The following is a 15,448-nucleotide window of genomic DNA, read 5'->3' as shown; positions in this document are numbered from 1 at the left end:
ACTATGAAGGCACACACACCTGCAGTCTGACTTCACTCTGGTGGTAATTTACACCCATGTCTTTCTTGCATCATCAAATTGGATAAGCCTGGGCCTGGTCTGACTGGGACCCACACGGCAGTGTGTTCACTTCACTCCAGGGAGGCCTAAGCATCTCCAGACAGGAAGATGTGCTGGTCTCACCTGCTCCGATCTACATGTCACCACTCCGGAGGGAAACTGGGGGAAGTGAAGAGGTGAAATTGGATCACAGATGGGACACAGCAGTGTGAGAAAAGGAAGTGAGAAGAGATAAGAAGTCTGGACAGACACAGGATAAAAAGTAAAGAGAGACAAACAGAGACAAAGAGACAGGAAGGGTGAAGGAGATCCCACCCCTCAGAGTCAGAGGATAGATGTTAGAGGAGGGATCAACAGCTGGATCCAGCTGCTGAGTCGGAGCTTTGTCACAGCTGCCTGTCCCTCTGGAGACTTTGAACTGTTTTCTTTCTCCCTCTTTCTCTCTCCTTACACTACACTCACACCCTTTCATAGAAATTTGGAAGCTGAGAGGTCCACCTCACCTGCAGCAGACAGTCTAGCAGACAGACTGGACTAATGAAATTTCTCGTCCCACGAGAGAGCCATATAAGCCCATCTTCCTTCCTTGCCAGATGTGGGCAGGAAACCCCTCCAGCACGCTTTTATCTCTTTCAGCTTTTACTTCACAGCCAACACTCTGCGTGGCTGCATTACAGCATGTACTGACCCTTTATAGTCACCCTGAGGTATTGGAGACACTGCTTGCTTTACCACTCAGTACCTACATAAGGACAGCTACAAACAAATCTGTTTTTCAAAATATCCCTGCCTGATGGTTGAACCTGTCACAGCAATGATCTTATATATTCGAAAAGTGTGAGCAGGTTAAAAAACTGTCGAAAAAATGTGATAACAATTAAAAGAAACTGGTCCTAATGTAAAGCAATCGACTATCTGATATAAACCATTGCTGAAACTATTTCATTATCGCGTCAACAGTACTTTTTGATAAATGATACACCCTTTGAGTCATTTATCAACCAAACGGTCCCCGGTTCCACTTTCTGAAACGTGAAAAGTTATTGCTTTTCTCTAATTCATATAGTTCAAATTGAACATCTTTGGATTTTGGACCGTCAATTAGACATCAGGAGGAATGTATGTGACCTTGAGTTTGGGGGAAATTGTGTTGGCCGTACAGAATTCTTAAAAAATGTAAAAATGAATCGAGAGATTAATAATGAATGAAAGCAATGAAATAAACAGCATTTTCACTTACAGTCTAAATATGCAGTGGTCATTCTACGGTGTTTCAGGTTTTGGTGTTCAAACACCCACAGCTTTGGTTTTCCGCTAATGAACAGCACTTCCTCCCAGCTTCTGTATTCAACCATATACCATTAAAAGTTTTACCACAACTTTCTTGTCTTCCTGTGCCGTTGGAAAAGTGAGAAGCGGTGGACTTTCTGATGGACATCTGAGCACAATAAAATGCGCTCAGCTGTCTCAAGCACAGCAACTTTGACCTGAACACCCACACTCTATCCAGATGTACATCAGTGTTTATGTTCGCTTCAGTGCCCCTGCTAGGCCCAGGAGTAAGTGTTCAAGGAAGTATTACATTTGCAAACACATTAAGTAGCACATCCAGTTTCCTGCAATTTTACCATTCCCTGAAAATACTGTTATACCGCAGAGCCGCAGCGAAGCTCGGTAGTTAGCAGGAGGAAAAAGAAACAGTGGAGACCAAAAGCAGAGTCAGCTCGCCTCAAGCTAAACCAATCCCTGGAGGAGACAGGCCAGTCTGGTATTAAAACAGACAAGTGAACATTTTGTTTGACACAAACCATTTTCAGAAAAATGTCTGGTAAGAATTGATTACACGGTTTGTGTACCAAAATACTAGTCTGAAACTGGCAATTGAACTCATCTCCTTAGTTAGTCTCATTTTGTTACTGTGGAAGAGCTTAACTGGAGGAGTTAGCAAAGTTTATTAAAGAGAGAAAGTGGCCGTGTCCCTATCTGTCACCAAATTATTGCATTTTACATGGCTGTTTTGCAGAAGATCTAGTCTGGGTGCAATTCAAAATGAGCTATTTTTATGCACTGCACTGACAACTGCTGGCAATTGTGGTTGACATTTCAAACTAGCAGCTAAAACACTGAAAAAGGAGTTTTGTGGAGGAGCAAAACTATATAAATATTTTTTAAGTTAAATTGTCTTATCAACAGGGAATGCAGGTATTCTTGGACACACAAAAGAAAAAAAGGCATAGACTGTGAAAAGCAAGACGTACTTCAGCAATGCAGGTAGGCCTGTCACGATAACAAATTTTGCTGGACGATAAATTGACCTAGAAATTATTGCGATAAACGATAATATTGTCGCTTTGAGACCATTTTTCAACTAATATAATGATAATGGCATAATAACGCAAGTACATCCTTTCAAAGATCAATAAACCTTTATTTCTAAAGAATATTTAACATTGGAATGTGAAAAAGACATTTTAAATATCCAAAATAAATAAAGATGGAGGCTGTGGCCAAAGCAATTGAGCCATGGCCAGCAACGGTTCCTTACTGCAGCAACAATGTTAGCACCATTGTCTGTAGTGATGCGGAGGCGTGACGGTACACGTGATGATGATGACGTATGTGTTTTTTTTCAAGGTGTTTCCCCGGTGTTTACCTGTTAATCTAAACATGTACCAGCTGTCTGTTTATAATCATATGGATGCTGTTATAATGTGTTGTGATTGAGATCCTGACACACCATACATCCTGGAAAGTGACAAAGTTACGTTTTTCTATCATTTACATAATTACATAATCGCCATCAGTAAACTGGACGCTGTCTGACTATTTCACTCTCGGGAGGGCTGACCGTCACCATGACAACAGTAACTGACCGTCGCGCGACTAACACTTGGTGAGTTAAAGTTTTTTGCCGGGGACAGACGCTGTTTTTCGGGCAGAAATGTGACGAAGAGTCGGTCAGACCGACAGGCTGACAGACACTTGGTGAGTTAAAGTTTTTTGCCGGGGACAGACGCTGTTTTTCGGGCAGAAATGTGACGAAGAGTCGGTCAGACCGACAGGCTGACAGACACTTCTTCACGAATAACTGCGGTATTTTTTTCCTCACATAAGTTGCCAAAGACACGACCAGTTACTACGTTCCTGTTGTTTGGTCCTGTAACGTTGCTTTGTGGGACATTTATTTTTATTTTGTTGAGTGAAGGATCTGTAGAGTTATCAGACACCAACACCATCAGATCGACACGCCCTCGCTCCGCGCCGCCGGCTCGGTTCGCCTCTGATACTACCTCCGGAGGCGCAGCGAAATTTCACCCCTCACCGCATCTGAAACGTTCACACAAAGGCGGATGCGGAGAATTGGCGCAGTATCCCCGCATGCAAACGGCTGCGTGAATGGGGCTAGTGACTGACAAGAGGGTTCTAGTGAGAGACACGAGGAAAACAAACAAGCATGCAAATGGAAATTATCGAGGCCGGCAAAATTATCGAGCTCATTTTAATTTATCGTATGATTAATTGATTTATTGATTATCGTGACAGGCCTAAATGCAGGCTTTCCAATGTCCCCTGAGGAAGCTAGAACAAAAGCATCTCTTGCAATTAAACAGTGTACACCAAATCTTTATACAGACTGTACTGCAGAGACCATTATGGATGTGTCTGGATTAAAAAAAAATACTACCTTACGCCACCACAGGCAATTCAGTTCAAGGACACCGTGGCTCACGCACCTGTCTGGTGGTCACCAGTAGGTGGTCGCTTTAGTACGAAATGACTGAAACTGAAACTGCGAGGGACTCATGAAAAAAAAACACATTCTTTCAATCATTCATACTTTCTCTCCGGGGCAATTATGAGTATTCCACTTTCCCCATAGACCGGTTGCTTTTATGTTGGCAGGAATGGAGAAGAGATTCAGAGTGCCACTTCACTGAGGTACCTCTTTCAACTAGGCTGCCTTTAAAGAATTCAGTGAAATAATGAATATGTTTGAGTGGTGCTGTATGTTACACCACTTTAAAAGACTCTGCATCTGTAGTTATCTAACCTAAACACTAGCAGGCTCATAATACTGTTGCACACAAGAAACCCTAGCCAAGGCATAAAAGGGGATGTGATGTGTTCAGTCAAAAAGTTGCCAAGACATTGCTGAGACAGGAAGCACTTTGGGTGGCAAAGGCACTGATGAATGCAAAAGTTTGTGTTGCAACTTAAAGAAAGAAAAAAATAGCAAAATATTTCCTCCTTTTCTCGCAGCAATCAGTGTTTGTCTCATGTTGCTAGGGGGGCTCCAGCAATGACAAGCGGTCCATTCTGTCATGAACATGGGGGAGGCTGGTTTAAAAATTAGGTCTGGCCTATCCTCACACCCAGCTAATGAGATATGAAGTGTGATCAGATAAGAATTTTGGAGAGGGGACAAACCAACAGACAGACGAGGAAGCCCCCCTGCTCGTGTCACCTCCGCCGCTCATGCCAGCGCTTGTCAGGGCTCATTTCCCCCTCAGCTGCCTGGAGACCCCCTCTCGCCTTTCTACTGGAGCCAGAACGACCCCCCAAAACACACAGAGGGACAATTCTTGCAGAGACACACACTCTGAACCAACCCAAAACCACAATGAAATGAGGTGTAAATTATTCCCCAATGTGAGATTCTGACATAACCAACTGGAAAGTGTAAGTGAAATAACACATAGGAGAATTAATGGCAAATATCTCTCAATGCCAAGACAACCAGAGTTGGCTTTACTGAATTTGGAGATATTAAGGCTGGCTGATGTGCCTCATTATCCCTAATGACATCTTGTATTACTCCTCTTCCTCCGAGTCAGGAATCAAAAGCTCTATGCTTAATGAGCTATTTAAATGACCCTGAGGTAATTGTTGTTTCATCCTGTTAACTAAACTATTATTCCAAAGCGACCTCACACATTTATATATATATATATATATATATATATATATATGTATATATATATATATATATATATATATATAAATGGATCAAATAGAAGTATGCCATGAGCAAGTTATGGTATTGTGGTTCCTTTATAGCATCAGATCTGTGCTGTAACTTTTACACTGTCCAGAAAACTTGTGTGTGAGCCAGTTTGAATACTAATAATGGAGAACAGAATTAGTAATGGCTCATGAAATGCATTCCACAGTGCAGCTTGTGGTTTTTAAAATGTTGTTTTTCATGTCGTGTTTGATTTCCACTCCCAGGGATGACCCATTTTCTTTGCAGTATATCTGGCATATTGAATTACAAGACTGATTGCTGTTAATAGGCTTAACTTCTTATTTTTAGTTATATTTTTTTCCGCGCACATCTAATTCTAAAGTCATCCATAAACCAATTGATGTATTGCAGAAAGTGACAAAATATCACAGGCACAGCAGTGTGGAGCCAGACGATATTAGAATAATCATGAACTGCTGTGCTGGTGACCTGTGGAGGAAAAAAAAAATCAAGCCACTTCAAACGTTTGAATTAATGATCACAATGTCCTTATTGTAATGGTTTTTTGGACAGGCATTGTGTATGGAAAAAGGGAATTGGGAATTTCATCTGCAAAGGAAAAAAAGGCAGTCATCAGATGTCTTGCTGAGATGTTTGGATGTGGAGCTGGCACCCTGAGTAAGAGCAGTCTGTTCTCACATGGCCCGCCAAATACAAGTCTGAAGCATCCAGGCAGGCTCAAGAGAGGCCAGAGAGCAGTGGCTTTAAAGACCTACTTCATAGTTGGACCCTGTGAAGCCACTGATCAAATATGTCATACTCTGAGAGATGTTTGCGAGCAGGTAGTAATGCTTTTGGAGGCAATGAGGAGCCCAGGCCATAGACAGACCAGTTTGAAGGAAAACAAAGTACGGGTTTTCAGATATTTTCATAGAGCATGAACTTCAGCCCACATCGGAAAGAGTGATCGTAAAGCTTTTACAGTTCTCCAAAACATACATTTTTTTAATTATTCTTTGGTTCTGTTTCAAAATTCCATAATCAATTTCAGTGCATTCTCCTTTCTCCTGATCCTTGTGGTCCCTGTGATTTATAATTAGGGGACCTCCCAAAAGAAGCCTTCGTAGCTTCTATTTCTGCAGTCAAGCCAGAAGTCGCGGTGAGGCCTGCGTCTCCCTTCACCCCTCCCTCTCCCAAGGCCAAACCCTGGGCCAAGATCCCGTCTGCGGGGCCCTCTGTCTGGACTGCACTCTGTATCCAACTCCTTGATCCATGCGATACTACAGCATACTCTTGTGAAATAGAATTTGTCTGAATGTCTATACTTCACTTGAATCACTTGAATGATTTAACTAACTGATGAGCTGTCTTTTTGTACGTTCTGTCTTTTTAATAAGATTGCCAAAACCGATATGTTTAAATGAAACAGGACTGCAGTCACTGGGGGTGCTGTAATTTGTCTAAACTTTAATTCATCTTGTCGTCTATAGCCATTTTTTCTCACGCTCAACTAGCCTAATTAAGGTGCCTTTTGAGCGTGAAGTGACATCTATTTCTTTAGATAAAGCCCTGAATTTGTCTCTGCCTGTGAATATGTGAAAAACCCCTTTGTTCCTGGGCTGACAGAGGACTTTACACTGCCTCTGTTACCCTGGAAACCTTTTGAGAGGTGAAGGGGAGGACAGCCAAAGAGGAGATCATCTTGGCCTAAAACTGCAGGTAAATCCTCACTCAGGCAGTCCAGTTTAAACAGCTTTAACATTAAAAAATAACTCTTCATTGAGGAATGAAAGGAGTCAGCAAAGTCTGACAAATTTCTCTCCCATTAAACTAATAAATTTCCATTTGTTATTCTCTTCACAATTGCCCCCAAGCTGAGTTCAGACGCTCATATGAGCTCAACATTTAAGCGTGGGAGTGTGTTTACAAAATTTTAATGAAATAAATGTGCAAAACAAATGTCCTACCTCAAGAATGCAGGTCCCTGGAGCTGTGTTCTCCTTGATGGACACGTTATAGAAGTTTCTCTCAAAAACGGGCTCGTTGTCATTTATATCCTGAAGCACAATGTTAACCACAGCCGTGGAGGACAGGGGTGGTTTCCCTCCATCTGTGGCCACCACAGTTATACTGGGATTGGGGTTCTTTTCATAATCCAGTTGTGAGAGAGTGGTGATAATCCCCGTGATGGAGTCCACACTGAACCAGTTGGAGTAAGCACCTTGGTCTTTCAGGATGCTGTAGGTAATGTCCCCATTGGGCCCCTGGTCTTTGTCTCTAGCTGTCACCTGTAGCACAAAGCTCCCTGGAAACACCACTTCAGGAATGACCTGCCTGTACACTGGCTGGTCAAACAGAGGAGGGTTGTCGTTGATGTCGGTCACCTGGATGATGAAGGCGGACTCAGCCCTGAGAGGAGGCGTGCCAGAGTCTGTCGCCATCACCCTCAGCTCGTAGGTGTCTCTCTCCTCCCGGTCCAGAATCTTGTCTACGCAGATCAGATAGATGATGCTATCCTTAGTGGTCAGGGCAAATTTTCCATCTCCTCCCTCCAGTGACACATTGACATTGGCATACTCTCCATAGTCTGGATCAGTGACTGAGATCCTGGCTACATACTGGCCTGGCTGTGCACCTTCTGAGATTCTGGGAGATCCATCCTCACTGAGAAAGATGATGGTCATAGTGGGCTGGTTGTCATTGTAGTCTCTGACATGGATGGTAACGAAGGCATTGGTCACCTCAGGCTGGGTTGCGTTGTCTTGAGCCTGGACCACCAGCTCATGGACTCTCCTCATCTCAAAGTCCAGCGGCTTGTTGAGCGTGATGACACCGGTGCGAGAGTCAATGACAAAGTAGCGGTCCGGGTCACTTTGTCTCCTGTTGATTTCATACAGTACCATCCCATTGTCCCCTTCATCTGCGTCTGTGGCGAACACCTGCAGGATGTTGCTTCCTGGCTGGAGGTTCTCAGATATTATGGCATGGTAGCGGCTCTGGTTGAAAACAGGAGCGTTGTCATTTATGTCTTGTACAGAAATATCTAATGTCATCTGATCAGTCCTTTTAGGGGAACCACCATCAAAAGCTTCCAGAGATAAAGTATAGGTGGATCTTTTCTCTCTGTCTAGAATGGCATTGACCACCAAGTCCAGATAGAGAACCTCGCTGCTTCCCCTCCTGGTCTCCAGGGTGAATGCCTGCCCAACATTTCCATCCTTGATAAGGTAACCCTGTGTTGTGAGCTGCCCTTTATCAGCATCAACAGCTGGCTCAAGAGGAAACCTGGTGCCGATGGCTGTCTGCTCAGGGATTTTAAACGTGGCTCGTTTTCTTGGGAACATCGGGGCATGGTCATTTATGTCGTTCACCTTGATGGTCACCTCCACGGTCACACCTGTCATGGTGACAGCAATGAAGTTGTATCTATCCCGAAGTTCCCTATCCAGAACTTTGGCGGTTTTAATAATGCCCGTGCTCTCATCTATGTCCAAATCATTACCCACGCCTGTGCCTTCATGGTCTGAGATGAAGTACAGGGATGCTGTGATGCCAGGAGGAAGTCCTGCGCTGATGTCACCTACAATTGTGCCTGCTGGCTGTTCTTCATCTAGTTGTAGCTCAAGGGTGCCCAGGACCAAGGGTGAATGGACTGTTACAAGCTCCAAGGCCACATACACCATTAGCACTATCCTTCTGTTCCACCAACCCTCACGGTGCAAAGGGTCCATTACAGACTTCCCAAAACCCTTGGCAGCTGTCTTCATTTTGGCTCCTTCTTTTTAAACCTGAAGACACACAAAGAGGAAAAGCTGAGCAATATCAAAACCTGACAACAGCAGAAAATAAGAAAAGGTGTGTTATTTCTGCCTCGAAATACAGAGCAAGTTAGTTTAAGAAAAATAAGTATATGCCTTAAACACTTTCCCGTATGTTTTGTTGGCTCTGTTCCCAACCACAGCACATACAATAGACCCTGCACAGAACATTTTCCTACACTTCTTAGTTCACTTAATAAGTCAACACCTTGTTCCCCCTACATACCAGAGAGTTCTCCTTTGCTAAAGAAACATCAAACCCACATGCCGCAGCACCCTAACTCTGACAGGGTGTTTTTGGCTGTAGCTATTCAACTCTAATTAAAAAGGTGCAGGAATCGCTACCCAGTGTGTTCACAATAGCTGTACCCTCTCTCATGTAAGTCTGAGAGGTGAGGTCCTGGATTTTAGTGCCACATTTAGCTCTCATGGACTGACACTTCTCCAAGAACCATTTAAAACATTTAACTCTACCCAAGCAAACATCTTTCAATACTTATGGGAATTAATAGTTTGAGTGTTAAATCAAGGGGAAAAACCTTCAAATATTGATATTTAAAAAGGAGAGAGGGTGTCAGAATTCCTTGCATAAACAATAGGCGAGCTCTGGCAATGGACCCACACCACAGCAGAGAATCTGTAATTGAGACTGAGAGACACTTTAGAGCAATGTGGAACTTGTTCAACAAGACTGTCACCATCTGCAGAATAATCCAAAAACCACCAAGTGTCTGGCACACAGAAAATGATTGTGTCTTTTTCATTAAATAAGAAGAGCCGCTTCCAGTTGTCTGTGGTTCTCATGTAATTCATTACTACACTGACTTGTCTGCAAAGTAAATTTAGCCTAAAAATTACGGAAATTTATACAGGAGCACATAATGATCTATTAATTTTGAGGAATTGAGTGTCTAGTGAAAACTATTCAATGCTCCCCCCAGTGGTTTAACCGATACCTGCAAGGAAACATTCCCATTCCCATCTGTCTGTCTGTGCACTAAATGCCTCCTATGTGTCCCTGAATGCAGCGAGGCGATCCGTCTCAGCCACAGTGGTGACAGTGTGTTTGAGTGACAGAGCAGTACAGCAGAGTTGAAGGGCTCCATGCAGTCTACCTCTCTCCCTTTTTCTGGCTCTGCAGCATTGTAATTGAGGGCTGCTGGAAGTTGGCCATAAGCACACAAGATTCCAGGGCTAATTTCAGTCTGCCGTGATTCAGAGACCGCAACACTGAAGATGCTAACTTTAACGTCATGAATTGGTTTGAGTTCAAACTAGTGTAAGTAGTGAGAACTCTTGGCACATCAACTTTCATCCTGTTGTGAAATGAAAACCAGTTCTGTGTCACAACTTCAAAATTATTTAACAGTTGAGGAACAAAAATGAACTAAATTTACTGCATTCATTCCTAATTCATATTAATATCTTGATTCATTAGAAAAGTTGATGTTTCGTTCACAAGGACCTTTCTCAAGCACTACAAATTCATAACTACATACCAGAGTTTGGGTTGCTCTGTGAGAGCTGTTCTTGGCCAAACATAAGCACATGCATGACTGCCTAAAAAATTTTGAAAGCACTTGAACTTTAAAGTCTCAGTATTGATTTACTTTACTGCAACACTGGGGATGCCTTTTACAAAGCTCTCTCTCTCTCTGAAGCACAAAGGATAGTTTTTCCAAGGCCAAAATCTTTGTCCAAATGCCACAACTGAAATAATGCATTCTCTGGTTGAGCTACAGTGGAGGACCTCTGCAGAGTGGAGTAGCCTAATGGATATAGCAGACACAGTCGGGTAGTCTAATTGCACAATACCAGGTTAAGAAGGACATATGGTTTTGAGAGATTCAGTACAAAGTCAAAGAGAAATTTCAGCACTTTAATCACCAAATACATAGAAAGTGAAATGCACACTCAGGGCCGAAACATCATCTAGTTCAAGAAAACTGCGTATGGAGTCAGACTGTTCGACATTTTTTTCACTTTCTAGTCTGCTGTCAGTGATCAGCACCTCTGCGTTACCTCTCCATTGTTCACAAAATATATAACAAATACTGTCACCAACCCACCCAGCCAAGCCTCCATTACTGAGAGTTTCATGTCTGAAAATTACTGGCCACTTAGCATTCAGGATATAAAAGGTAACAACCTATTCATGCACAGGGCTTAAGGGAAAGCAATCCAGAAAAAACACTATTCAGTACAGCTGCTGATAGTTGAAAGCTGTTGCATTTAGTAAGCCAATCCTATTGTGGCTTGGATTCAGATGTTTCCTTGCATCTTTGTCCTTGATCATGGTGAGTCCCTATTGCTTGTAGTTGGTGAAGAGTTTCGTTTTAGATGATGTAACTGTTGGAGGATTAACATCCATGTAAACACAGCAAAGACACAAAAAATTTCATTTGCACTTTGGAAAATTTTCCTTGAGGTTATTTTTTCTAAAAAACCAGCATGTGTGAAACACATCATGAACATCTCATTGTGAGCAGTAACTATAGCAGTGACCCACTTTCTTTTGAATCTTCTAAACCAAGTCAACCGACCAAATCCAAGGTTTCTAGGATTTACATGCAGAATGAAACCTCTGTTTGAATACAGTGGATATCATTCTGAGCTCTTTGCTAGCATGACTGGAATCAGCATCAAAATCCCTGGCAGCAGTGAATGCTGGGAACATCAGGGCTGCATTTCTACCTCTCATGTTTGGTAAAATGTGTCAGACATTCATTTTTCATGATAGCTGAAAATATATTTGCTTATTTATGTTTCACTTTTCAATTTTCTGTGATGTACTTTTTTTTTTCCACTACAAGATCAAGACATCCAGGCCTTTGGTTTGGCAAAACATAGAGCTGACAGTCCATCTGGACAAACACTGTTTGTCTCCATGAGCCAATACCTACATTACATAGAAGACTGCCAAACCTCTCATGAAATGAAATTATTTTAACCATGTAGAGTAAAAGATACCTTTAAACATCTTAATACAGTGGATATGCCACGGATCCAACTGGCCATAGTCAAGTCATATCATTTTGTCTGTGAGGACATATCTTAGGGATACTGACTAATCCTCATACACTCATTTTAAGCTAATTTCTACAATCATACCAAATATTTGAGATGCCTTGTGAATTGGACTTGATGCTTTTCTGATCCAACCAGAGTATTTGATCTGCAAGGATACATCCCAAATGCTGGTGAAAATCTCTCCCAATCCATCAAAAACATGATCCCAAACACTGCTCTATTTTAATTAACACAACCACTATTTTCACCACCAACAGGCCAAGAGGGACAGCTATAGTGACAGACTCGTAAAATGAGCTTCTAATTCCATGCCACGATTCCAGTTAACTCAAACAAAACTTTTGTGGTTTCGAGAACATGCCAGGCTGCCTCAGGCTCATTGGAGCCATAATGGAAACCACAGACAGAACTGCAGATTGACTGGACATGAGGATGACAGGCTTAGCACAAAGCAAACTAAAAAGCTCTGAATGTTTGCCAGGCTATTGCCTCTCACAAGTGCCGCGTTTCTGTGCCCTGCATTAGTTTTCTTAAGGCCCTCGGCACGTAAAAAAGGCCAGGAAAAGCCATCACAGGCCTCAAATACACATTGCCTTCCTCGCCATAACAAACAGGGTATTGGGAAAACACACCGGCTCCTCTTTCACAATGAACTTAAGGTTTCTGAGGATCCGTGACCAGAAGACTCATCTCTTTCCCACAGCATGAGCAGCATGGGTTGGTTCAGATGTTTGTGTAAGATGTTCCGGATAAAAAAACATACACCTTATGTCTTTGAAGATGACACCATCTGATATTGCCTTGGCGGTACTGGTGGTTGCATCATTAAAAACACATGTGCATCGAGTTACAGTAGCAGGGGAGCGAGCAGTGTTTGGACAACATAACTACAACTAAGGTCAAAGTTCGCCTAATATGTGAACAGTCACATACATGTTTCTAAAGGTGACAGGACTGATTTAAAAAAAAAAATCTGTGGGTGTTCACAAAAGTCTCCTGCTTTCAGCATTGACGTAGATTATTTATTTTTGGTGACAGAGTCTGGTCACAAATGAGAAAACAAACTCTAGAGTTGACAGCCTTCTGGCACGACATCCTCGAAGGCCATGATTGATGTACAGTTGACTTGTTTTACTGATGACGACACTGCGAGGAGACGAGTTAAGACCGTAGTGACTACAGCCAGACTTTTCAGAAATGTAAGGCTGCAAGAAACTTTCTGGGTGGCGTTGGTGTGGCCGTCCTGGGAGAAACATATCTTGTGTTTTTCATTCCGTTATTAGGAGTCTGGAAAACTAGCTTCATCAACAGCATATGCAGGCTACAAAGACAAGAAATGAAATGATTACTTCATGCACTGTGCTGAGGGTTTATGACATAATTCTTGGATTCTTTTAAAAGCTGTGGAGGTCCACATTGTGCTTTTATCCATCATGGCTGCTTTTTTGTTTGTTTTCTCTGTGAGTTTAACATTACAACTACTCCAAAAGCGGCACATTAGAATAATGCTCTAGGAGGGGGATGCTGATGGCAATTATCACATAGAGTTAAAATGGACGCATGGATAGATATATGGGTAGATAATTGGTTAGATGGGTGGATGGATGAAACACTCACCTCTTACCTCCAGCGCTAGTTATTCATCTATTCTATTTATTTATTCAGATTTTTCTGGTGTGAGTTGCCAAGTTTTGGAGGCTGTGAATGTCTGCCTTTTCTCAAATAGGCTTTAATAGAACTAGATGTCACTCGGCAACAAAAAATACTTTGGAAGATCTCAACAGTAATGTCTCTTTCCAGAAATAATGATCCAGTTACACAAGATTATCCACAGACCACCCTGCGGGCAGTTTCATGAAGAAACTATTTTCTGTCTACCTAATTACAACCTTAACACGATGCTGATGGAAGCGTGGAGAGACTCGTGGTCGTGACTCCGCCGGATGTAAACACTGACAGCGGCCTCCTTGTATGAGCTGTAACGTTAGCTCATCAATGAGTAGATGCAGGTTTCCTTCTGCGCGGTGATACGGAACGAAAATAGTTCTTATACGAGCTGCTCACAACAAGGTCTGTGGATTATCTTGAGTAACCAGGTCATTATTTCTGGAAAGAGACATTAGCCATGTTTCCATAAAATGTCAAGAGAATTTTAAGCGAACTTTGGAAAGTTTGCAAAAAATCAAAAAGATCAAAATGCGAATCTGGTGCGTTGACATAAACAGTTTTTAGCGAATGAACTGGGCTACATTGAGCGTTATTTCGTCAGAGGATGACACTGTGTAGTATGGGTGTAGGTGCGTGGATGTGGAAGTAACAGAGGCTCGAGGTAAACAAACCAGGAGACAAAGTGGAGAGAGGTCTTCAAGTTGTAATTGTTCTTGCATGTCAGCTAGCATCGGCCATGTTGCATGCTGTCCGGAGACGATGAAGAAATGCAATGATGATAATGCACGCAGCAGAACGCGGAAACAACTGATCAGTCATGTGGGTTGAATATTCGCCAGTTTATTCATCAAATGTTTCCATCAAACATTTCGCGCATGAACGCAAAAACACCTCAAGCGAGCGTACAACCTTTTTTGCTAATTTTGAGAAGGTTTTGATGTTTCCATAAAACTGCTTGTGCAATATTCTACAAAATGTGCATGAAAATGCTTTATGGAAACACAGCTAATGCTGTTGAGTTCTTCAAACTGTTGTTACATTTTAACAAGAGAAGGCAGACATCTCTATGGCCCATCGACAACTCACACCAAAACAATGTAGTTGGACTAATAGCACGGCAGGTAAGAGGAAAAATGTGTATTATTGATTTTGTGCTGAACTGTTCCTTTAATAATCTTAAAAGGTGGCACTCAAATCAAACCAAAGACAGGACTGTCACTCTCCTCAAACTGATGAGTGGTGGTGAGAAAAAAAAAAGAAAGGAGGAGCCTGCAGTCCTTGTTGTGTCTAAAGTCAAAAAAAGGGGGCTGCATCATTACTCAGCTGCACCATGGCAACCATCACTCTCCCAACTTAAGTGCGCGGTGACGGAACCCAGTGGAGACTTAATTAATTTATTAATTGAGGGAAAGGAACACCTATTCACGGTCAATGAACACAAGTCTGCCAACACAATAACTGTGCCGACATGTGGATAATCATTTGGTATGCGCTCAACTGGAGTGAGAGGGAGGCACAAAGGCTCAGCGGCGGCGGCAGCAGCACTCGCTGGACAATAAAATAACTCCATAGGTTGACCAATTTGAAAGGAATGTCTCAGAGTGGCTTAAAAAAAAAAAAAAAAAGAGTGCGACCTGACAAACAGTTCACATATTTGGCCCCCCTTTAAAGTGTGCGCGCGAGCTGAGCGTGCGCCTCACAAAACACCGCGGTCATAAGATTAAACAAAATGTCTTTCTTGGAACTTGGATCATAATAGTCCGATCATGATATCCTTAATGAGCATTTTCACATTAAGAGACTGAGGATGAAAGCTGTAAACACACACCATATGTCCCTAAAGTTTGTGACAGACTACAACACTGAAGACAGACCTGTCTATCGATCACCGCTACAAGGAAGCCTG

General features: G+C 42.4%; 1 protein-coding gene across 1 annotated transcript in view; it reads right to left on the bottom strand.

Moving 5' to 3' along the window:
- LOC141011971 (protocadherin-16-like) overlaps positions 1 to 8,793 on the bottom strand; it is a 75,793-nt gene extending 67,000 nt beyond the window's left edge. The window contains exon 1 of the mRNA XM_073485338.1: positions 6,994 to 8,793. Within this exon, the coding sequence (XP_073341439.1) occupies positions 6,994 to 8,793 (1,800 nt within the window). The remainder of the gene's footprint in view (positions 1 to 6,993) is intronic.
- Positions 8,794 to 15,448: the final 6,655 nt, after the last annotated feature.

The sequence above is a fragment of the Pagrus major genome, chromosome 2 (assembly GCF_040436345.1).
Source record: "Pagrus major chromosome 2, Pma_NU_1.0".
NCBI classification, from domain to species: domain Eukaryota; kingdom Metazoa; phylum Chordata; class Actinopteri; order Spariformes; family Sparidae; genus Pagrus; species Pagrus major.
This window is presented reverse-complemented; position numbering and strand designations above follow the sequence as displayed.